The 25,966-nt window shown below is 44.3% G+C and overlaps 1 protein-coding gene across 1 annotated transcript in view; it reads right to left on the bottom strand.

Moving 5' to 3' along the window:
- CSMD2 (CUB and Sushi multiple domains 2) overlaps positions 1-25,966 on the bottom strand; it is a 701,191-nt gene that overhangs the window by 57,941 nt on the left and 617,284 nt on the right. Inside the window, 8 exon segments of the mRNA XM_075604612.1 lie at positions 5,521-5,698; positions 7,142-7,330; positions 8,526-8,735; positions 10,803-10,919; positions 11,770-11,839; positions 12,386-12,504; positions 14,122-14,226; positions 15,123-15,219. Of these exon segments, the coding sequence (XP_075460727.1) occupies positions 5,521-5,698; positions 7,142-7,330; positions 8,526-8,735; positions 10,803-10,919; positions 11,770-11,839; positions 12,386-12,504; positions 14,122-14,226; positions 15,123-15,219 (1,085 nt within the window).

Here is a 25,966-nt window from a genome sequence, read left to right as displayed (position 1 = left end):
TCAGCCACCTCCAATGGAAAGATGGCAACGGTTACCTCGGCAACAAGAGCCATTTCAACAAGAGGTACGAACGCCTCATACCTCCCTCCCCTCTAGAGGGAGTGTCTATGTGCAATGAGCCAGGATTGGCTGCGAGCCATCTCCAATAGAAAGCTGGCATCGATCGGTTACCTCGGCAACAAGAGCGAATAAAAACCTAACAAATTCACTTGGAACCCGCCCGCGATGAAGCCCGTCACGGTGAAACGTACGTAGGGTACGTCTGACGTCACCATCACGTGACGTCGGCTCATAGGAGTGGTGAGGGCTTGTGTACCGTCTGGGTGCTTCGTAGACTGCATTCGTGGGCAGCAAGAGCACCCAGACTTTAGTGTCAGTTTGTTTCAATAAAGAGTCTGTGTCCATATCCATTGAGTAAGAGGTTAGCTACTTAGATAGAGCTAGGGCTGTATACATGGCTGCTCTGGACATAGATATTTATCTATGCAGCTAGGATTCATTCATCCCCCCTCTTACTCTGTGTAAGCTTATGGCTATCCCCATTCAGCCTCCTTGTAGGATTTGATTGCAAGGGACTAGTGATATTACAGTATCCTTACCATACTTACCTGTGTGACACTTCTCCTACACTTATAAACCATCAAAGGGTTAAATAGACTGACAATAGGGTTTATATATAATTACCCTATGTACTACCCCACCTCTCCGGTCTTTTATTATTTTAATTAATCATTTATCCTGCATTTATGATTACTCCAAACAGTTTCATTTTAAGATTACACAATAAATATTAAGTTTTAATTAGGGTGTACTCTCTTAGTGCCACAATATAGGGATTCTGCCATTCCTCTCACTTAGTCTACAATATGAAAGGCCCTTTTGGCAGCACAGGGGTTAACGCAGCTCGTCTGCTGGATTCCATTCACACGCAGTTCTCCTGCAGATAAACACTGGCTTGGCTATTGCAGGACAGTGGCCATGCAGTGATACTGCGTGGGACACAGACAGAATGAAGGATGCCAGCAATGCAGCAGGGAGAGTGCTGAATCCCATGAACCCCCTCCTGCTGTCCCTGCATGTCCAATACTGCAAGAGGGTGTAAGCCAGGGGTGGCCAACTCCAGTCCTCTAGGGTCACCAACAGGCCAGGTATTAGGGATATCCCTGCTTCAGCACAGGTGGCTCAATTTTGACAGAGACACTGATTGAGCCACCTGACCTGTTGGTGGCCTTTGAGGACTGGATTTTGCCACCTCTGATGTAAGCTCTTCAGGACAGTAACTATTATGCTGTCTTGCTCAGTAAGATGAAAACTCTTTATCTGATTGGGACAGGAATCTTCCCACACCCGAGATGAAAGTGGTGCTCTCGTCAAACTCACTCTGCGTTAAATGCACAGGTTTGTTGTAGGTTGTGGAGCCTTTTCAGGGACCAACAATAAAGCTATTCATGCCTTGTGTTCTGTCCCTTGTATGGGGTTTTCTTTGCCTATACTGCAGTTCCCCTAGCCCTAGTTGTTACTTTCTAACTCCTACCTGTCTCAGCCTGTTGCATAGCAACTCCTTCACTGGCCTCTGATTTGGTATGATCCAGGACCCCTGGCTCTTGGTTTCACCGTGCTCTATCTCCTGCATGTCGGGTCATAACCCTTTCCTTTTCAAGCCAGCAGCCATTGCGAGTAGTAATCCCTCACTGATTTATCCAGAAAAAGCAGTCTTTTCACCTTCCCCTTATTTTGTTACCCCAAATTCCCTGTTTGTTATACCGTATGTGTACTCTAATAAAGTCTACAGAAGCTAAAAAGAAGGACTCTGTGTGCATGTAAGGGGATACGTTTAGCTGCCTGTTTCAACAGTGAAAAGACAGCTATACTGCTGGGAGAATCAGACCAGCAAACTCCAGCTATAAACAGCTATACTGCTGGGAGACAAGCTGCAGTATCACAGCTTTCTGAGAGGTTAGTTACTGCACAACAGCTGCAGCCCAAACAGCTACAGAGCAAGCAGGCCGCCTGCACTCTATACTACACAGTGAGGTAGGAGCCCCTCAGTTCCACTCCTGCACTACGTACCCAGAGCTAGGGCTACCAAGGGCCACGCTACGGACATCCACAAGGACGGGTCAGAGCAATGGACACCTGCAAGTACAGCTATCTCTACATTGACCGCTGCAGGACACCGACCAGAACTATCTGAGAGAGTCGTCCATAGCTGACGCAGGTAACAGACCGACCGTCACACACACTGGCAAAGGCCTATAGACACCTGCAGCATGACAGAACTCACCCTCACCAGACACCACGCTTGAGAATGACAACTCCGAGGTTGAGACCACTACACAACTGCAACAGACTCAAGATAATGTGAGGCCTAAGCGGACAGTCACACTTACACAAAAGGCCCATGAAAAATATGAATTTGACATTGATGCACACCGGGCCAAGATAGAGAAGGCTTGGGAGATTACTGAACTTGAAATGTGTAATGTTACAAATATTATACTTGAAGAAAAGCAGATTAAGCAGGCTATAACTCAACTGAGGTCATGCCATAGACGTTACCAACTGCTGTCACAGGCATAGCTCACCTACCTGACAAGAACTCATACAGAAGAAAGCCTGTGAGAATGTAGCCTGCAGAAAGTAGTTGATATGGGGTGCGACGGCTTCGTACAGACCACTATCAAGGAAGCTGAGAGCCAGAGAAAGGACCTCTTGCTGGAGACTGCATCACAGCACTCCAGTACATCCAGGCATTCAACAAGGCCAGTAAACGCAACGTTATCTAATGTATCTAGTGCAAGCGCAGGCGCCAAATATGCACAAGCTATGCACATTCGGTATACAGTGCGCAATAACAGAGGCAGAAGATTGTCTCCAGTTGCTTCCAAGAAGAAACGCATGCAGAGATCAGCTGTATCAATGGAAAAAATGATATCTCTAAAGGGATTTACCTCCGGAAGTTGAATCCTACAATCAACAAGGATGATTTATGAGAATCGGTGGTTACCTTACCAATCCCCAATTATGCTTGGGCAAACAATCCTGGAGGCAGGCTCTACTTGACTCTCCCATGAACCTTGACAACGTTTATGGTTGCAGTCTCAACAATTGTCAAAGCCAGAACTTTGATTGTGACAATTTCAGAGACATCCTTCTGGCATTTCAACCTGCCTTCAATTGAAGGAGAACCGGGACTGTAAAGACTTGGGATTCCACCACCTGGGTGTCCCTATTACCATTTGTGGGCCCCACCCATTATTTGGCTCCTAAAGAGACATTGAGGAGCACCAAGCTATCTTGGACGGGTGCATCTACCTTGCACCCATCTTGCCAAACAGACTTTGAAGACCCAGCGGTACCGGCCAGTACCATGTTGTTAATGTGGACAATGGACTTTTTACTACTGTTTTATTGTATATTTCATATGTTCCACATAGTGGATAGATGGTGTTATACATTGATACCAGACGGGGAGTGTTCTGTCCCCTGTATGGTTTTTTCTTTGCCTATACAGCAGTTCCCCTAACCCTAGTTGTTACTGTATATCTCCTACCTGTCCCAGCCTGTTGCCTGGATACTTCTAGTGGTTACCGCTCTGGGTCCACATCTTCGTTTAGCTTGCTACTTAATATCGCAAATTTGCCACTGATCAAGAGCACTCATTGGCTGAGACCTGTGTCTCAGTCGCACGCTGACGTTATAACTCGAAGCGCGTTTTGTTCACTAGCGGAACTAGCAAAGCTAAACAGAGGTAACCACTAGAAGTAGTCAGGCAATACATCATTGATATTAACTATCAGGACGCCGATATAAGTTAGACTGTGGCTCTGCATAGATACTATCATCAGTGACTGCAGTATTTACTCAACTCCTTCAAACATACCAACAAGCTCCTCTTGAGCAGGCAGGTATACTAAGGCCTCGGTCCCGCTGCGCTCGTTGGCACGGGCAGCCACACGCGAGTTCCCCACCAGCAGGGGAATCCTCGCGAGCCGGTCCCGGTCCCCCCTTGCGGCACAGCGCACTACACGCTGTGGCGCGTCAGCCGCTATGGGACACAAAAAAATGGTGATCCCTAGCGTTGACGCGTCACGTGGTGTGGCTGTGAGCCAATGGGGAGGCTTCTTGAGGAGGAGAGGCTTGGGGAGCGGGGAGGAGTGTGGAGTGAAAGCAGCGTGAGTGCCTGTCTGTGTGTGTGTATGTGTCTGAGTGCGTGAGTGCTTGCCTCTGTGTGTGTGTGTGTATGAGTGCGTGAGTGCCTGCCTCTGTCTGTGTGTGTGTGTGTGCCTGTGTGTGTGTGTGTATATGAGTGCCTGTGTGTGTATGAGTGTGTGTGTGTTGCTTACCATCAGCAGCTCCAGCCCGAGTCCGTGGAGGGAGGGGGGGGGGGAGAGTAGCGGGTCCCTCCGCTCAAGCCACGCCCCCCCTCCCTGTCAAACCTCCCACTCCCGCCCACCTCCCGCTCTGGCTCCCGCTCCCTACAGACCGCATATCGCGGTCTGTGTATGTCAGCGCACTGCCTGTCTGCAGTGCAGGCGCGCTGACTATGGGAGCGGGGCCTTAGCCTAAGTGGGAATACTGACAGTGTTTCCTGGGTATATACCTAATATTAAGGGAGTATAATGTATGGGGTAAATTATCACATTGATTCAATGCTGGCTCAAATAGGAGCAAGCATTGTATTATGGAGACCAATATATAGTCAATACAACAGATTATGGTGGTAATTACTACCTCAAACTATATATAAGGGCACTGATTAAAATGACAGACACCCATAGAGGATAGGTGTCTGCTCTCTGGCTACTAGACAGGCAGTCTTGCTTACTCATGAAACATACCTATTCTATTATACTAAGTTGTAATAAGTCTTACATTATCTAAGGCTAGTACATGGACATAGAATTTGGTAGTTTCTTAGCATCTGGAAAAGATTTATTTCAGGGCACACCAATGCTGAATTAGGTTTTAACAATATACAGTATGTTTTATGTCTTTTTTGATTCAATAAAACGTTATTATTTTGACTATTAGTGGAGGTAGAGTGCATCAAAGGGTTATCTTTCTCTCGCAAATTCACAGTATCCTCTTACCCTGACAGCACCCTTCTAGTACGTAATTTAACATACTACATGTTAACGCTGAGCAGTAACCCCTTCTCTTCTGACCACACAGCTCTCTGCTTTATGGGTACACATAAAATGTGCGATTCATGCAGAACACATAACGCGACAACTACTGTATGAAGTCTGCAAAGCTGTATTTAGCTGTGCAATGTGCTGCAGGCCATTATTTCAGCAAAGGGTTTCAGTGTCCCAACCCATTCATTAATTTACAATGCTTTCCAGGCACGTCTGGCAGTGATGGGGTTAAAGATGCGATTTCCCCCTTCACGGCTTTGCAATGCATTAATGGCGTCCCTGGCAGTGACAATGTTAAACAGGCAACCTCCCCTTCTCTTCATTTCTTTTTGCCGCGCACTGCAGGTGGTGCCGGGGTTAAGGAGTCACTACGACTTACCAGACCGTGATGTAGTCGTTCTGAGGTTCCGTCTGCAGTACCGTGAAGTTGATGTGAACCCCAAATCCGACCGACACGGTGATGAGCCAGATGCAGTCCTGGGAGTTGGGGTACTGACCAGGAAAGCCGGGAGAGTAGACAGAGCCGTTGAACGCTGTGATGTTTCTTCCGCAGGGGACTGATCGGCAGCACGGGGGTTTTCCAAGGGTTGGGGAAGGAAAAAGATGCAACTCAGGATCAACAGAGCAAGGACATTTATCAACACATCTGCTGTTTGTGACACCTGTTTAAAAGTAGCGCCCCACCTAAATCCAACTCAGCACAATGACCGTGGCATGTTTTAATCATTTTGCTACCCGAGGAGCAGAGCAATGCGTTGGAGGACTATTTGGCAGTAAAAGAATTAAAGCTGCAGTTCAAGCAATATCCTACATGTGTGTTTTTTAAAAATAAATCAGTTCTGTACTATGAGAAAATTCTTGTAGCATTTAAAAATAAATGTTTTAAAGACATTTTTAATGTTTCTAATGTAGGAAGCATTTCCAAAGTGACAGCCCCCTTCCCCTTCTGATAGGCTCTGGCTCTTGAGCCCCACCCTCTCTCAAGCAGTGCACCAATTAAATCTCAGAACTGCCCAGTCAATCATATTTCAGGACTACATTGCCCACAATGCTGTGCAAGAACTGAATGAAATAACCCAGAGCAAGCGATCGATTACAGGAGAACGGATTGATCTGCAGCTTAGCTAATCACTTGTCAGTGTGCAGGCTGTATTGATGCACATATTGAAAATATTTTTTTTGTTTCAGCAGCTTGAACTGAAGCTTTAAGTGGTTACACCTATGGGATTGACATTTTTTTTGGTGCAAAAATCCCAAAACAAACATGAATTATTTTTTATGTTAGTGTGTGAACATGGTGAGCTGAGACATGGGAGATCCGTTAATTTGTTTTTGGCTGCTCCCTTTAGTATGAGATCATTATGTGCTGAACAGGAGTATGCACAGGCAAAGCCCCCCTATCCTCCCACCTTATCTTTATTGGCCCTCTAACAGGAACAGGGTTGGCTGAAGCTTGAATAAACACTTTATTGACAAGCAACCACCCATCCTTACTCCCCAATTTAAAACAAATAAACTTCCAATTGAAGTCTGATTCCATGTCTATGAGGAGGACAATGGCACAATAGCTGTACTGTAGGCTGTGAAACATATTAAATGTACCAATATAAACGTTCTTTATAGATGAAATGATCGTGTACAGGTTGTTCCCAGGTCTCTCTCCAAGGTTATTCTTTGCAGAAGAAAATGACATTCATAAGCGGTTTTCCAACTGTTGCTTTTCTATCAGGACCTGCACTTTTAACCAGTCCATGTTAAATGTAGCACTTTGTAGTCTTTGGTGGGAAGTCTAAATGGGCTCGGCTCAGATGAGGGCCCTTTTAGATCAAGTCCACTATGCAATCTGCGTATCTTAGAACGGGCCCCAAACTTAAATGCCACAAGTAAGCTCAGCTCTATACAAATGAATGGGACTAAAATCAGTACAGGGAATACAGCTTCACAGCACACTGAACAAGGTATATAGCTCCCACAATGGTGCACTGCCCAGGAAGACCTACCCTCACACTGGGGAAACGGGTGGTCCCAGTTCCTGTTGGTGCCATGCTGACATGTTAGGACAGGATGACCAATTAGCTGGTACCCAGGGAGACACTCGAAGGAAATGGACTGTCCCACATTGTAACCGGCCCCTCTCACCACGCCGTGAGCGAAAGGTTCTGGGTCGGGACACTCCTGGAGCTCATAGGCTGCGGAGTGAACATGAGAGCAATATTATGCAGGGAGAAACAAAGTTAGGATATGGGGGTTATCCTGTAAAGCAGGGGTAGAATTCGAGGAAACATGAAACCCTATAACCTGCTTGATTATATACTGCTTGTTAATACCTTTGTCGAACCATTGCTCCCAAGGATCCTAATATGATCGAATTGAGAAAATGCCCATCGGTATAGTATGTCCATAGTAAAGTTCAGGAGAAGTTGTTTGAAGCTGACCGTTGATGCCCAAACACTGCTGAAGTTTACATTTTCTATTTCCTAAGAGTCTTATTATGCCAACGGAGTCCGTAAATGTAACTATAAATTCCTGTTTGTCTGTTATTTTAAATGTGACTCAAAACCTTCCAACCGCAACACAATAAAACCACATCCTCGTGCATTTCCCACAGGGAACCCTGCAGGGACTTTTGAGGCTCCCTTAGGTGACACAGCACCCTGGTTAGAAACTGCATAGAATAGATTACAAAGCATATGGGGTCACTTTCATATACTCCGAAGCTGCCGTTGGGACGTTTCAGATGAAAGCTCATATTGAAATCAATGGGGATTTGTGGCTGAAAACGACCACTTCAGAGTATATAGAAATGAGCCCTTAGTCACTTACCAATGCTCTGCGGGTTAACCCAATTACCTTGGTAAAACACTATCTGTGCCTTTGTACTGTTCTACACATCTCTCGTTATACGTGGCAACACAGTGGCAAGTCTCTCTGTCCTTACCCTAGTAATACAGTACTTAGCTATGCTCTATAGGTCCCTCCCTCCTTACCCAAGTAATACAGTACTTATAAGTAATAATAATAATAGCATGTTCTTGTATAGCGCTGCTTGTTGTACGCCCCGTGGAGCTTACAATCTATGTTTTGGTGCCTGAGGCACAGGGAGATAAAGTGACTTGCCCAAGGTCACAAGGAGCCGACACCGGGAATTAAACCAGGCTCCCCCTTGTTTCAAACTCTCAGTGCCAGTCAGTGTTGTTACTCACTGAGCCACTCCCTCTCCACTAGATTAGTGATCTATATTACCCCTGTCCCTAGCATAGTAATACAGTGCTTAGCTATGCTCTATAGGTCCCTCCTTTTCCCTTACCCTAATACAATACTTAGTTCTGCTGTAGTCTAGTAATACAGTACTTATTCATGATCTGTAAACCCCTCTCTCCTCACCCTGGTACTCCAGTTTAAATCCCTGCTTGTTCTGCGAGTGGTCGCTGTGAAAATACACAGTGGTCTCATGGGAAGTAGAGAGCAGGGAGCTGGGGTTCTCCGCGCCGCTGAACCGGCCAATCACTCCGCTCGTCTCGTGGGGGCCATTCCGTATCTCCACAAAGTCATGGTTGGCTTCACTGGAGAAGCTGAGGAACTGAATGTGAGCTCCTGGGATAAGAACAGGAATGGGAGAGATCATGCTGCAAAACTAGTATAAAATATGCATGTATCTATCCAATATAGTCTATTCATCATTTATCTATCATCTTTATCCGTCAGTACATTTGTCTATCTCTGTCTACCATGATCAATCAGTCAGTTAACCAATCATCCTATCTATCTCTATATATACATATACACACCATACATGCATAGAATCTTTCATATATATCAAGAGTATTAATAGGGTGCAGGAGAGAAGGATTTCTTTTCCGGAGAAAGATAAATGCTAGTAGTGTATCCATGGACCATCCTACCAGGAGGGAAATGTCAGAATAGTTTTTTCAAGTCGTCTTTAACGTCTATGCTTCTACGTCGAAATTTAGACTTTTTAACGTTCAAATTACGTCTATATTAACGTGTATTTCCATATTCAGAAAGGCACTTGCCACCTCCTAGTGACAGGAACATCAGTGATTACAACCTGCAGATGATAAATCCACAGGGGGAATGGAAGTGCAGGAGATTCTCGGCCCATTATAACACTGAGTGAACAAATACCCTGTTTTAATTCGCTAGGAAACCCACGTTGTGCTCAGTATCATGCACACAATTAATTCCACGTGTTGACCACCTCTCAGATTCATATTTAATCTTCACATTGCTCCATTTACTCTCTCTTTGGTGGAAATAGAAAAAAAAGAATGTAAAGCTATCAGGGCCGTGTCACTTTGTATGTCCATTTTCTGTTAAAAGGACATTGTAAAAGAAGGGGAAAGGGGATTTATACATCAATAATTCTACCCAATAGAGAAAAATGATGGATGATTTAATAAAGAAGCATGTGGCGAGGAGAGAAAATGGATAGTAAACACAATAATGTCTGTCTATCCATCCAATCTCTATCTATCCATCCAATCTCTGTATCAATCCAATCTCTATCTATCTATCTATCTATCTATCTATCTATCTATCTATCTATCTATCTATCTATCTATATATCTATCCTATCTATCCATTTATCAATCCATCCATCCATCTATCCAACCTACCTACCTACCTACCTACCTATCTATCCTACCTTCCATCTATCCAACCTTCCATCCATCTATCCATCTATCCATCTATCCATCCATCCATCTATCCATCCATCCATCCATCCATCCATCTATCTATCCATCCATCTATCCATCCATCTATACATCCATCCATCTATCCATCCATCCATCTATCCATCTATCCATCTATCCATCTATCAATCTATCCATCCATCCATCCATCCAATCACTATCTATCCATCCAATGTCTATCTAACCAATCTCTATCTATCCATCCAATCTATCTATCCATCCAATCTATCTATCCATCCAATCTATCTATCCGTCCAATTTATCTATCTATCCAATCTATCTATCCATCCATCCAATCTCTATCTATCCATCATCTATCCATCCACCCAATCTATCCATCTATCCTTCCAATCTCTATCTATCCATCCAATCTCTATCTATCTAATCTATCAAATCTATCTATCCAATCGATCTATCTATCCATCCATCCAATCTCTATCTATATATCCATCCAATCTCTCCATCTACCCAATCTCTCCATCCACCCACACAATCCATCCATCCAAACTATCCATCCATCCACCTATCCAATCTATCTATACATCCAATCTCTATCCATCCATCCATCCATCCAATCTCTATCTATCCATCCAATCTCTATCTAGCTATCCACCTAATCTCCATCTATCTATACACCCAATCCCTACCTATCCTACTCTATCTATCCATACAATCTCTATCTATCCACCCAATCTCTATCTATCTACCCAATCTCTATCTATCCACCCAATATCTATCTATCCACCCAATCTCTATCTATCCACCCAATCTCTATCTATCCACCCAATCTCTATCTATCCACCCAATCTCTATCTATCCACTCAATCTCTATCAATCCATCCAATCTCTATCAATCCATCCAGCTATAGAATCTCCAGCTATCCGGTTGAAAGTGTGATGTTATGCTGAGCCTTGCTGTATATGACGTGACAGAGCTGTCACTCACCGAAGCCCACAGGCAGGGAGATCTTCCAGGTGCAGTCCAAGTTGCTGGGATAGTTCCCCGGAGATCCTGGACTCAGGATAACACCTTCCATCTCCTCCAAGATCCCTCCACACTGAGCTGTGTATGAAGAGCAGGATTCGGTAGGAGTGTTAGACAGGCAGGGGGTATGTGAGGGCAGCGAGCATCAGTATACAGGGCAGATGTGCCATGCAAACAGAGATACAGTACACATGCATCCCACCTATACCGCACCACTGATTGGAAGGCATGGAATGCAGTGATCTGCACATAGACACACAGATCTGCATTACACCCGCCCACAGCGCTGCACTAAACACACTCACAGCCCTGCATTACACCCGCCCACAGCGCTGCACTAAACACACTCACAGCCCTGCATTACACCCGCCCACAGCGCTGCACTAAACACACTCACAGCCCTGCATTACACCCGCCCACAGCGCTGCACTAAACACACTCACAGCCCTGCATTACACCCGCCCACAGCGCTGCACTAAACACACTCACAGCCCTTCATTACACCCGCCCACAGCACTGCACTAAACACACTCACAGCCCTGCATCACACACACCCACAGCACTGCACTAAACACACCCACAGCCCTGCATCACACACACCCACAGCACTGCACTAAACACACTCACAGCCCTGCATCACACACACACAGCTCTGCATAACACATACTGCTCTACATAACACACAGTTGTGGGTTACACACACACAGAGCTCTGCATTACACACATACAGAGCCGTGCACCACACACACATAGCACTACATTACAGACAAATAGCTCTGCAACACAGCACTGCATTACACACACATTGATCTAAATTCGACACACATTGCTCTGCATCACACACGCACTATGCACACACATTGACACTGTTAGAGTTAAGACTGCTATGATATATATATATATTAACAGTATATAAATGTATTGATACCGATGCACAGAGGGGGAGGGTAGTTCCAACGTCTGACTGTGCCCGGCATACAGGAGATATGAGAATGACCCTGCAGGGAGAAAGAAAGATTGAGACCATGAATGGATCAGGACAATCCAAGGACATCATCTTCTCCTGAGAGAACCCTTTCAGTGTCATGGAGGCCTGCAACATGCTCTCTATAACATAGATATATCACTGGGCAGCAAAGGGTTAAGAAAAAGATCTAGAAAACATTACAATTCCTAATAATAATAATAACCACATTTAAACAATATAAAAATAAGCAGCACTTAAAGCTATCAAGCCATATTTGCTACTCTATAAGATACATTCCTTGTTGGAAGACAGCGTCATACAAATGGCTATATTTACTAGGCTGTGATGGAAGGTGTTTTGAGTAGTACTGCTTAGTAAATATGGTCCAGATTGTAACAAGTGAGGTATGAGACCATGCTCTGTAATAGCATAAGAGGGTTACTGGCACCGTTCTTTTGTGATGAGAGGGATTCTTAGCTTACAGGACTTCAAGTCCGTGTCAGAAATACTCTGTGTGAGATACCCTCTTATCACACAGTAGGTGCTGCGAACCCGCTCTTTTCCCCTGGGCAAGTACCTGCAGAGCGTATCCTGGCTCACACTGGAAGGAAACCACATCATTCACCAAGTATCTCTCTCCGCTCTTCACTCCGTTACCGGGTACCGCTGGTTCTGGGCAGCTGGAGAGGCCGACAGCTAATAATACACACAGAAAAGAAATACTGATCCCATAGAGGGGGCAGCTAGAAACACATGTACAGAACAGGTACTGATCATGTACTGTATAAGCAGCTGTGCTGAGAGCAGACCGCTAGCAACACACAACCAATTGCGTACCAAAATGCACAGCACTATCCTCTGCTATCTAAAAGGTTAAGGGAGCAGGAGGCACTTTGCAGTTAAAACATATGCGACAACTTTCCTAATGGGATGTAAGACTGTGTGTAAACTCTGCTCCACTCCAGCCTAATCAGTGGTTCAGGGATCAGCTACAAGTCACAGAAGGTTATTTGCCAGGTCTCCCCTTTTTGTTAACACATAGTGCCAGTTCAGAGCAGAGTGAGGATTAACATGGCATCTCAGAGCTCTGTGAGGGTGGGGCTGGCAGCTCAGAGCTCTGTGAGGGTGGGGCTGGCAGCTCAGAGCTCTGTGAGGGTGGGGCTGGCAGCTCAGAGCTCTGTGAGGGTGGGGCTGGCAGCTCAGAGCTCTGTGAGGGTGGGGCTGGCAGCTCAGAGCTCTGTGAGGGTGGGGCTGGAAGCTCAGAGCTCTGTGAGGGTGGGGCTGGAAGCTCAGAGCTCTGTGAGGGTGGGGCTGGCAGCTCAGAGCTCTGTGAGGGTGGGGCTGGCAGCTCAGAGCTCTGTCAGGGTGGGGCTGGCAGCTCAGAGCTCTGTCAGGGTGGGGCTGGCAGCTCAGAGCTCTGTGAGGGTGGGGCTGGCAGCTCAGGGGTTTGTCAGGGTGGGGCTGGCAGCTCAGAGCTCTGTCAGGGTGGGGCTGGCAGCTCAGAGCTCTGTCAGGGTGGGGCTGGCAGCTCAGAGCTCTGTCAGGGTGGGGCTGGCAGCTCAGGGGTTTGTCAGGGTGGGGCTGGCAGCTCAGAGCTCTGTCAGGGTGGGGTTGGAAGTCTGCATTCCTCCTGTACCAGTAACACTCTGCATTAGCTGCCCAAACTAATGTAAGAGTGACAGCTGTAACAGCTGTCACTGCAAGGTAACCTTCAGTATGTCTTCAAGTGACACAGGACTGAGAAGTGCAAGTGCTAATGCAATAGCTCAAAGTTACGGTGTCTCATTTCAGGACAAACAGGGCACTAGATATGATTAGGAATACACTGGACACAGCTTGAAAAGGGTATATGTTATATGAGTATATAGATGAGCATTATGTGAATACATCTGTATAAGTTATACTGAATAAAAAGTGCAATAGTCCTTAAGAAGAGCATTGTCGTAGGCGGTCAACCATTTCTATATATGTAAGATATCCCCCCCCCCCCCCCCCCAATAATCTCAGTTAAAGTGCTAGTACTGTACCTGCAATTATTGATACATACTGTACAACCACAGAGAAGAGAGTTGAGTTTAGTGCAATCTTGTTTTGAAGTACAATACATGATTAAGAGTGAGACTGCCTTCTAATAAGTGAGACTGACACTATCATTCCAATGAGCCAGACTAGCTCCAAGTGAGGATTGCTCAGCTTGCGCACAGCTCCCTGTGCACCTGTGCAGACTGTCTCCTCACTTACAGCTCCGGCACCGCACATCAGACACAGGGCAGCACAATACAAGACAGGCAGACATGAATGGCCTCATCTTACTTTTATACTCCAGGTGGAAGCCGGCTGCAGACACACTGATATCAGAGAAGAAATGCAGATAGAGGTGGTTTGAAGTGCTGTTCAGTAATGCAGGCACCGTCGTCCCTACAAATGAAAGGAAGACAGGCGTACATTGTGAGATGGCATTATAATAACATGCCCAGCTCATTTTATTCCCTGCACTGGAGATTCTGTAGGGATGGAATAGGCCAGGGTACAAAATGAAGCTACTCCCTGCCACAGGGCCCTCTATAATGACCGCGAGTATCTCTGTACACTTCCAGCCTTCACCACTTTCTTGCATACTCAAAATAGATATTAAAGGGGCAAGCCCTAATAGGATAAAAGTTAACTAATGGCAGTGGCACATTTAATAGGTTACTGATTAAATCAGACAAGTCTAGGTTTTTTTTTTTTAATCGTTTTTAGAACTCTTTATAGTAACCACAGATCTGTAATAAGCCTGTTTGTCACCTCATGTAACTACAGGCAGATTGTTCATCCACACTTTCCCCCTTTAGTTGATTAGTTTAAATTAATTCTGCTGCCATCACCAGCCAAAGAGATACAGGGCAAGAAGGGCTTTGATTACCAGAAAAGATTATAAATACAGGTGGTCAGTTATCCGTCGAATGGTTTATCCGATGCCAGATAATGTATTCTGCTGAACGCATAATTTGAATGGATTATCCGACGCTCACTGCCACGGATTAACATTGGATCCGCAATCTGACGGCGGTTTGCGGGATGGATTCAAGCGGATAACCGAGGACCGTCTGTGTATCTAACCCAGTGAGAGTGGAAACACAATTTTTTTTTTTATACATTAAAATAAAAAAATGAAGAAAATTAGCTGATTGAATATGGTTACATTGATAAAGTGAATACAACTTTTTGGGTTTTGCCTGTATGCTTTGTAAGCTGCGCCTTTGAACCTGCGTGGCGTCTGAACGGAGAACGTCATGCACAAAATTCCCAGTGAAGCTCGCCATGGTCAGTACCTGAGAAGCTCCCCAGCATGGAGGCCGTATTGTCCCCGCCATCGAAAACCTCCAGGGAATCCCAGTTTTGCTCGGTGACAAAACTGATCACCTGAATCTGAGGGGAGGGCACAGAGGGTTGGGGCACAAGTGAGTGATCTTGTCCCAGTGCTTTTCATTACAGCAGACATTAATACCGCAGTGTATCATTAGGTATATGGTTTAAACAGCACGCTAAGAATATAGGGGAGTAAAACAAGACTGGGGTGCACGGGAACCTGGAGGGACCCTATTCCCTCCCAAAGGACAATATAGAACAAGAAATGGGGGGTACACAGCACTCAAATGAGAAAAATAAAGTAAATTACAAATATGTTATAAAGAGATTTTACTGTGATATTGCCACAATATGACCACACAATATGTATAGATAATCGCAAAGGTCAGCAATATACGTACAACTGTGAGTAACAGCAAATGGAGTGGGAGAACACAGGGTGGGGGAAGGGAAAGGAATAGGGAAACGACAAGGGGAAAGGGGGAGGGATTTACACAAATAGGGGGAGCAACGTTTCAGGGCGCGGTGCCCCTTCTGGGTGCACGTGATCCCTTTGAGCCTCTCAGTGCTGGTTATACCTTATGCCTATCTGGCTCTAATTCTACGATATTATTGGCTTGCTGAGCCTGTAGCAGTTTTGTTATTAACCCCTTCATTACTGTCTTATATAGCATTGTTGCTTGAGATTATCTCTGCTAAATACCGGTTATCCTTGAGACAGTTGGTTGGTCTAATTGCCACTAGCCTGGTTTGGGCATACATTTACTAGTGACCACTCTTGGATCACAAGATTATTTTATAGGTTGCCATATTGTGTATTTTGTTTTTAGTTGTTCAGTGTGTTGGGAGTTACCGTCCATATACTGTAGGACTTAAGGGAAGTACCCTTGATCACTGTGATCTCGGGGAACGGGCCAAAAGAAGGGGCACTCCGCCCCAAAACATTGCCCCCCTTATTTGTCTTGATCTGTCCCCCTTTTCCCTTGTCGTTTCCCTATTCCTTTCCCTTCCCCCACCCTGTGTTCTCCCACTCAATTTGCTGTTACTCACAGTTGTACGTATATTGCTGACCTTTGAGATTATCTATACATATGGTGTGGTCATATTGTGGCAATATCACAGTAAAATCTCTTTATAACATATTTGTCATTTACTTTATTTTTCTCATTTGAGTGCTGGGTACCTCCGCCCCCCCCCCCTATTTTCTTGTTCTATACTATAGTGTATCATTAGGTATTTTTGGTTTATTTGTTTAGTGCCAGCCGTGCGTGCTTAATAGCACTAGGCATGAAATTAGACATGAGGAGAATAGGCCCCCTTTTCTCAGCAAACAAACACTGCCAGTTCGGAGGCTGAGTAAATCTTCCCTGTTAACGATCTGCATCAAACATAAGAAACAGGATTAATAAGCTTTGACATGGAAAGCACAGTGTCACAGCACATTTTCTCAGCCTTGATACAAAGATTCTACAACCTGTCTAACTCAAGGACAAACCTGCATGCAAAGCACCACCTTCCCTTTATATTAACACAGCTCCCTCTTTATAGGTATACCCTTGCAGATATGAATGTACCTCTTCTATGTTTGAATGTACCATCCCTTCATATGCACACACCTCCCCTTTTATAAACATGCCTTTACATACTGTATATCAGTGCACCACTCCTACAGTATGCAAAATTAACATTCCCTATACATTAAAGCAGCAAGTCTTCCCAGAAACCTATAAGTTTTACTTATATGTTAGCTAGCAGACCAACATTTAGCACATAAAAATAGGTACTACTGGAGTTACCATACTGGTGCTAGGCGGAGGTACTTCCAATCAATTCCTATGGAAGTTCCGTAACCCATGCAGCTTACCACACAAAATAACTTTCTGTTTTCTAGGTACAGCTGGTCTAACAGAACCCCAAAACATGTAGTGTATTAAAAAGATACAATTAGATGGCATGATTTTAGTATCTTGCCCCCTGCGCTTGTTCTGCTTTTTATTTTATTGTTTTAAACGGAAGAATTATTCTTACTGATCGTTTTATTTCTCGGAGCCGTTCCTGGCAGTCGGACATGAGTGGGTTAAGTCCTCCCTCAGCTGAGCGGGACAGGTAAAAGAAAATTTCCAGCTCCTCCCCTATATAAGGTTTCTCCTCCTTTCCATCCGTGTCCTATGGTTTCCCCCAAGCTGAAGCGATACACCAGACTCCCCACACCGATGGACAAGACACGAGGGGGAGGGAAGTAATACCGCAATAGAGGGCTCGAGGAAAGAACATTACAGGTAAGAATAATTCTGCAGTTTTACTCTTTTCCGTCCATGGCAGTCAGACACAAATAGGAAGTACTGTACAAAATCCCTGGGATGTACAAAGCAAAAAAAGAGATATGCATCTACGTATCCATTATGTACACGTTGGCTAATTAGAGTATGCAAAACCTTGTGGCCGAACATTGCTTCTGCTGAGGCTTGTACATCTATTTTGTGGAATTGAGTTAATGTGTGTACTAAAGACATTACTGAGGCCTTACATAACATCTCTGGAGTTGCTTTAGCTTTTTGCACTCAAAATACAGCCATTGCTCTAGTAGAACGAGCGGTCAACATTTTTGGTGCCCTAATCCTCTGAGTATCAGCGTCTTTCTAACACTTTTTAATCCAAAAAGCAATGGTGTTTTTAGATGCTAGGCAACCTTTCTTTTATACCTGTCTTATTCCCAATAATCTGTCTGTTTTCTGAAACTTCTGCTTTCGTCTAGGTACATTTTTGTTAATCTTACTAAGTCAAGACTATTCCATATTTGCTCTTTAGAGTTGACTGGGTTTGGGAAAAAGATGGCAAAATGATGTCCAAATTCAGATAAAATTTGGATATCACTTTAGGTAAAAATGTTGTGTCTGTCCTAAGGACTACCTTATCCTAGTGCGCAATTGTAAATGGTTCTACAGCTGTAAGAATTGAAGTTCGTAATTTCATCATAAACTGATTTTATACCGCAACCAGTCTGACATATATATATATATATATATATATATAGTCTATGTATTTACAGTACCTGATTAAATATATATTTATATGTCTGTATCTTACATGCCTTTGTCTGAACAGATGTTAGGATACCAGGTGAAACTCAGACAAAGATTCAATTAACATATCAATGAGACCTCTCCCTTTGTTAACTGTATGCAAGAAACAAACGCTGTTCTAAACATTTGATTAACAATTCAATGAGATCTCTCCCTCAGTTACTGTATGCGACAAACTGTTTCAAAGAAACTGATTAAGATCTTAATCAATGGTTCAGCGAGCAAGACCCCCAAACTGGTATTTAAAGCCCAGAGAGCTGTGACACAAGTTAGTGGAAGTAGCTAAGAACATCCAAACAGCTCTGGACAAGCTGTCATCATGGTACAGCGACTGGCAAATTGGACTGAACTCCAGCAAGACCACAGCTACACTGTTTACCAGAAAGAAGATCAAGGAGCACCCGCCAATCAGCCTCAATGGAGAGGCCATCAAATGGGAGACCAGCAGCTCTTACCTAGGAGTAACCTTAGATAGCAAATTAAGCTGGAGAAACCACATTGAGAAGACTCAACAGAAGGCAACAGTCAAGCTGGCAGCACTGTACCCCCTGCTGAAGACAAGGACCATGTCCATCCAGAGCAAAGTCAACGTGATCAAGGCGATTATCAGACCCACCATGACGTACGACTCTCCGGTGTGGAGCGATTGCCACGAACGGCACAGATCATCTCTTCAAAAAGCACAGAACAAGGCGCTGCGGATTGGGTCCGACGTGCCACTTGTTACAAGAATAGCAGACCTTCACAGGGAGCTGGGCATCGAGATGCTGGACGAACATCTAAAGAAGCTCAATAAGAAATTTTACAAAGAACTGGACAGGAATGCTAATCCGCTGATCAAGAAGCTTGCTGCGATTTCTGCAAACCCATTCGACCGCTACCCACGACCCATCACAGCGCTGACCCTGTGAAACCAACTCAACTGTAGTAAGTAACACAGATCAAGAAGTTCCCTAAACGTGCGACAATATACTCAACTAGAGAACTTGGAGTAATGAGGTGCAAGCCTCGGTATCCAATATCACCACTGACAGATTGAATCTGTCAGCTAGAACAGAACCTCCTCGACACAAGTTAGGTTAGCTTTTTCCAGCAGAAGAGCATGTTCCAGTAAGCAGCTCCACAAGGCTTGACATAAAGTGAAGAAATTCCTCAACACAAGATATGAGCAGGAGGATAATGTTGATATATATATATCTGTAATATTTATATGTTTGTAATAAATATGTAATCATTTTTATAACTGGAGTAAATTGTAACATTGTAACGTAATTCATCTTATTGCTATATATACAGTATTGAAACAACAGTTTGATTTGTTCATATTAATACAATTTGTATATATTCACTTGTGTTTGCGTTTCTATGTCACACTTCCCCAAAAAGAACGTGAAATACAGAGTTGTATTTCTTACACAGCCACATGGATTTTACCAACTGGCGGATGTAATTGCAATTGAAAAAAGTCTGTTTCATTGTTAAGCATTTTACTATTGTACTTTCAATTGATTCTAAAGGTTTCTCCATTAAACTGAATATTACGTTTAGGTCCCAGGACTGCACAAATTATTGAAATTAGGGACTTACTTTTCTGATTGCTTGAACAAGGCATATACAGTAATTAGATCATTATTAAGAAGGGCTTTTGGAAAAGAACTCCCAGTGCTGACACCCGTACCTTCAAAGAACTAAGAGATGGGCCCGTGTGAAACCTGGTTTTAAGAAACTCGAGAATGTCTGTTATTTACACTTGATCCTTTGTTCGCTTAGGTTTGCATCAGGTAGAAAATGTGCTCTAGATCCTATAATATACTCCAGGAGTAGGTTTTCTTGCTTTCAACAAAAGATTCACTTCTCTGCTCCAGAGGCCTTCAATCTCCATTCCGCTAAACCTTGTTTTGCTGGATCCAGATGAACAATAGGGCCTGAGAGTGTACATTTGGAATTGTCGGAAGTATCCAAGGTCCCTTGATTGGTTGATTACCTCCGCATCATTTAGATTGTAAGCTCTTCGGGGCAGGACCTCCTTTTCCTATTGTTACTTTTATGTTTTAAGTAACTTTTCCCATTATGTGTTATATTATGTCACGTGTATTACTGCTGTAAAGTGCTATGTATATGGATTGCGCTATATAAAAAAAAGGGAGAAGGTTCCAGGGCACTGCGGATTTCAAAAGAATTTATTGAACAGGCACAACGTTTCAACCACCAAGCGTGGTCTTTCTCAAGATATCTCCACGCTTGGTGGTTGAAACGTTGTGCCTGTTCAATAAATTCTTTTGAAATCCGCAGTGCCCTGGAACCGTCTCCCTTTTTTGCTTACTTTGGAGCTTGTCATTGTCATTAACTCCCCTGTTCCAGGAGCACCGGTAACAGCAAGTATCTTTTGTTTAGCTTGTGGTGTGCAGCATTACCATTGCTTTTTATGCTATATAAAAAAGACATACATATACCATGCTCTCTCGAAACAGATTGGGAAAATTGCAATGACTGTGGCTCGCTCTCTGGCGATTTTTCTTATGACCCGTGGAATTAGAGGTATTGGCGGAAAGACGTATGCCAGGGAAATGTTCCATGGTGCTGTTAAGGCATCTATTTGCCCCGCTCATTCGTCTTTCACTCTCGCAAAGAACCTTTGGGAGCTTTGTATTTGCCTTCATTGTCATTAGGTCTATTTCAGGAAAACCCCATGAGTTGGCTAGTAGTTACCAGATCTATGTGTTTAGAGACTATTCTCCTGGATGGATCTTGTGTCTGCTGAGTAAATTGGCCCCTATGTTTGCTTAACCTGCAATGAGATGAGTGAACACACCCTATGGAATTTGCATCTGTCATCAGGACAGTCCAGAGGAGATCTATTAAAAGGATATCCTTCGCTCAAGTTGTGCATGTTTTCCTCCTTCAACAGCAATCTTCTTGCCTCTTTGGATAATCTTATAGGCTGAGCCAGATCTTTTGAGTCCTTGTTTCATAACGCTAGGAAGCTATTCTGGAGAAGTCTCATATGTAATGATGCCTATGGGCCTAACTGTATTGTTGAGGTGAAGAGTCAGAGCCTTTTCATGCAGTCGAGTGCTGTAGGCTGTGGTAGCTTCCTCAGGTAACCTGCTGTTTATATTACCCTGATGATTTTTTCTTGTGGAAGCATGGCTGTTCCCACCTTATTTCATCCCTATGCCAAGAAAATACAGTCCCTGTGTGGGAGCAGTGCTGTCTTACCGCATGGGCACGCTGGGCAGTTGTCCGGGGGCCCCACGAGAATAGGGGCCCCCTGCTAATCTATGCACAGACCAGAATTTAACACAAATTTTGCGATCACCCGCCTCAACATTCAAATCTCCCGCTAACTCGGTAGAAGGAGAAAAATTCCGACTTGTAGCGGAGAGTTGGCATGTCTGCATTCGCGAGAGAAATTTTGCTGTTTTTATTGCTTGCAATGTTATGGAAGCAGAGTATTGTAACGGATTCGCGGGAGGCAATTAACGGCTTACATTTTTATTCCTGTGAGTGGTTGTTTAGGCAGGGCCCAGTGCACTGCTTTGCCCGGAGGCCTATAATGCTGTTAAGACGGCCCTGGGTGGGAGATCACTTTTCTATCAATTTATGAGCCATATGTAATATAGCAATTCCTGTCGAACTATTTCCATGAGCTGTTAACTTCTTGACTGGAACCTGCTTTGATTAGCATATTGTCTAGGTGTGGCAAACCACGATTCCTCTTTTTCGAAGACCTGCGATAACAACAAATCTGGATCTTGGTAAATGTTCTCGGAGCTGTCGCTAAACCAAATGGAAGGGCTCTGTAGTAAAAATGGGTGCCTAAAATGTAAAATCTAAGGAACTTGTGGTGTGATTTGGCAATGAAGGTATGCGTCCTTTAAATCTATAGAGGTCATAAAATCCCCTGGTTGGATGGTGTGAAGCATCAATCAAACAGACTATCTTGAATGATCTTATTCTTAGGAATACCCGTAAGTCTAAAATTGCCCTGTATTCGCCCGAAGTCTTCTGTACTACAAATAGCCTTGAGTAATTTCCACAGTTTCTTTGATGCTTTGAAACCTTAGAAATTGCCATTGTCAGCAACAGATGGGTAATAATTACCTTTATCCCTGTAGGTGCCCAAGGACATAGTTACTACGCAATGGGGACTGGCACTCCGGAGGCCCCATGATTTAGTGACTACGTCATTCTCAACTGAGGGTTTGTTCGCAGCAGAGATCATGGGAATCCATGGGAACGCAGGACACAATCTTCCCAGTGAGGAAACGGAGGACTCCTCTTCCGTTTCCTGCAAAATGGCCCCCGCGCTGTGCTGGAGGGGCCATGGCACTCAGACAGCATGATCCATCCAGCACTCACAGTATTAAAGCCTGTGTTTCTGTTGAACGTTTTGGAATGGGGGAATTCCGTGAATTTTTTTTTGATTGGTGTTGAGATAAATTCTAGATTGTATCCACTTGTGATTACCTTCAGAACCCATGCATCTGTGGTAGTCTGGGCCCAATCCTCCATGTGGTTGGAAATTCTTCCTCTAAGTGCTGTTTGTTTAGACGACAAGGCCAGCAAACCTTCACTGGACATTGAACTTTGATTACCTTCTTAAAGGCCACGAAAAAACAGAGCTGTTGTTCTGCTGCCGCTCTGTCTACCATAGGGTTTCCAGGTCTGTATGCCCTGGCATCTCTAGCTACGGCCCCAGTCCTCACTGCTGAACGCGCGCCTGGCGGCACGTGCACAGGTTACAGCCGTGATCTGCGGTCTCTAGGGGAGCGATGGGATGCGCGAGGGGGCACAGTCATGATGGGAGGCACGGCCATGGCGGGGCATATCTGCCCTTCCATTGGCTTCCCGCCGAACACGTGACCGCGTCGCAGCACGGGAAGACACAATTCTTAACTGCCAGCGTACGCGTTATAGCGCTTTACATGCCCACACACACACACGGACTTTGGGGCCTGCCCCATAAAGAGCAGTGCAATGGTGTGTGGCGCACACACCGCAGCACGCACCGCAGTGGCTACTGGGGACCTGGCCTTAGTGATTGACTTGACACACAGTATGAATGAAACAATCTTCTGTTTCCTGTCCCGTAGAAGTTACTGACTCCAGATGTCTTACTAATTATTCATCTAATCATTCATCAAACAAGAATTCCTCCCCCAAAGGGTAAAGCAAAATCTATTCTTTGACGAATAATCTGTGGAACAAGAGCAGAGCCATAGGGCTCTTTTGGCTGTCACTGTTAATGTCATGGTTCTTGCAGCCAGATGGACAAAATCGCAAGAGGCTTCACATATCAAATCTACAGCCCTTTGGGTTACTTCTGTAGCCTTTAATATTGTAGACCTCTTCAATATCTTCCTATATTTATGCCAAGCAGACTTCAAGAACTCCGGCTACAGATACCACAAACAAACTGTTTATTTGCAGCTCCTGCTGCTAAATATACGTTCTTTAGAACAGATTCCAATTTCCAATTCATAGGGTCTCTGAATGGGCTCCTTCCTCCAAAAGGTAGTGTAGTTCTCTTGGTCAGCCGAAAAATGGGTGCATCCACCCTTGGGACAGCTTCACAGAAAATGACATCTTGATTGTGGAATGAGTATATTCTGGTAAAACGTCCGGAGGTAGTAGGCTTCAGATCGGGTTATTTATAAAAATGTTTTACCAGGAAGTACTGTAATACATTGAGTGTTACCGCTTGTTTTCAAGTATGTTCTGGGAACAGAGTTATGATGACAATACATGGTTACATTAAATGAACAGTGTTATACATTATTTTTAAAGACATTACATGAACAGTAAACATCGTATGTTATAGTTGTATGTAACAATTACAGACCAGATTGAAATGTGAGACAGCTTTAGTTTTAAAAGAATTTAGACTGGTGGTGGCTTTGAGAGTCTCAAGTAGATTGATTGTTCCAGTTGCAAGGTGCATGGTATGAGAAGGCGAGCGGCCAGATACTTTGTTAAACCTTGGAACTATGAACAGTTTTTTGGGTCAGATCTCAGGTGATAAGTGCTGCGTTTGCAGGGGTGAGGCGCTTGTTCAGATAGGTGGGTAGCTTCCCCAGAAAGTATTTGAAGGCAAGACAGGAAAGGTGAACTTTGTGCCTGACTCAAGTGATAGCCAATATAGTTCTTTGAGCATTTCGCAGTGATGTGTGTTGTAGTTACATTGTAGGACAAAGTGGCATATTGAGTTGTAGAGGGTGTCAAGCCACATTCCGAGATATTTAAAATTAGTGGCAGGGGCTAGAACGGTGTTAGAGTTGGTTCTGATCTGTAGCCTAGTCATTGGTAGCTTTAGAAATTTAGCCTTGGTCCCAAATACCATTGTTACATTCTTGTCTGTGTTTAAAAAATGTTTGTTTTGGGAAATCCAGTTTTCAAGTCTCGAAAAATCAGATTGAAGTACGTGTCCAAGGTCAGAGAGGCTAGGGCAGTGTGCATATAAGATTGTGTCATCTGCATGTGTATTGAAGCTCCACTACAAGCTGTAGATAGATCATTAAGAAGACTGAAAATAGTAGGGGTCCCAGAACAGAGCCTTGCGGGACACCACAGCTGACATCCAAAGGGTTGGAGTTAGAGCTTGAGATAGCCACATATTGGGATATTCCCGATTTGTAGGAGTGAAACCAGTTTAAAGCAGGCACCCTATTCCAGTGCAATGGAGCTTGTTTAACAAGATAATGTGATCGACAGTATTAAAAGCCTTTGCAAAATCTAGGAATATTGCATCAGTAAGTTGTCCCAGTTCCATTCCACACTGGATCTCATTGCAATCTTTTAAAAGAGTAGTTACCGTGAAGTGTTTTGGGCAAAAGCCAGACTGGAGTTGGCTAACGAAATTTGTTTTGGCATAGTAATCACTTAATTGGGAGAGAACACATTTTTCCATGACTTTATTCATTAGTAATGATATCCTTTATCGCCATGTGCACCTGGAAAGAAGACTGTTTCTTAAGGGAACCTTCAAATAAAACATCATGAAGGGAACGTAGCGGTCCCTGAATACCCATAACTGCTTGAATAGATTTGATTAATTCGTCGGCTTGATCTATATTGAAAGCGGTTTTCTTCTCTGTGTTGCTGCTGATCTGTGTCAGATAAAATATAGAACTCCTCATCAAGGGAGAAGGAAGATTCTGATCGTATTCCACTAGTGGATCCTCTAACACAGGGGTGTGCAAAGGTTTGGAGCTGCGGCCCCCCTGTGTGACAGCCCAAGCGCTCACGCCCCCCTTCTCTGTGACCCGGCGTCAAATGACGCCGCGGGTCATGTGAAGTCACATGACCCCGCGGCGTCATTTGATACCGTGTTGCCGTTCAGAGGACTACAGAACCCCGGTAAATTGAGGTTGCAGAGGCCTTGCGCGGACCTCCGGCATTTAACTTAATTGCCTTGGGGAAGAGTGCGGGGCCGCTGCAACCACCGCACCCCCCAACAAAATCCTGTGCCCCCCAGTTTGCGCACCCCTGCTCTAACACATCAATACTGGTCTATGAACGTAACCTTTTCTGTGTTTGTAAAACTTTTAAATCTTCCTTAGTAACAGAGGTTTCAGCTAACACTGATTTTAATCAAAAGATCATATCAGCCATATGTTCAGCTGGCTTAGTTCTTAATGGCCATACTGCAGGCCAGACGTTTTCCTTGCAATCATCAGGGAGATTGTTATCTTAAGACAGCGGTGCGCAAAGTGGGGGCCGCT

Source organism: Ascaphus truei, chromosome 6, assembly GCF_040206685.1.
Source record: "Ascaphus truei isolate aAscTru1 chromosome 6, aAscTru1.hap1, whole genome shotgun sequence".
Taxonomy (NCBI): Eukaryota; Metazoa; Chordata; class Amphibia; order Anura; family Ascaphidae; genus Ascaphus; species Ascaphus truei.
Note: the sequence above shows the minus strand (reverse complement) of the source record. Positions and strands in the feature narration are given on the sequence as shown.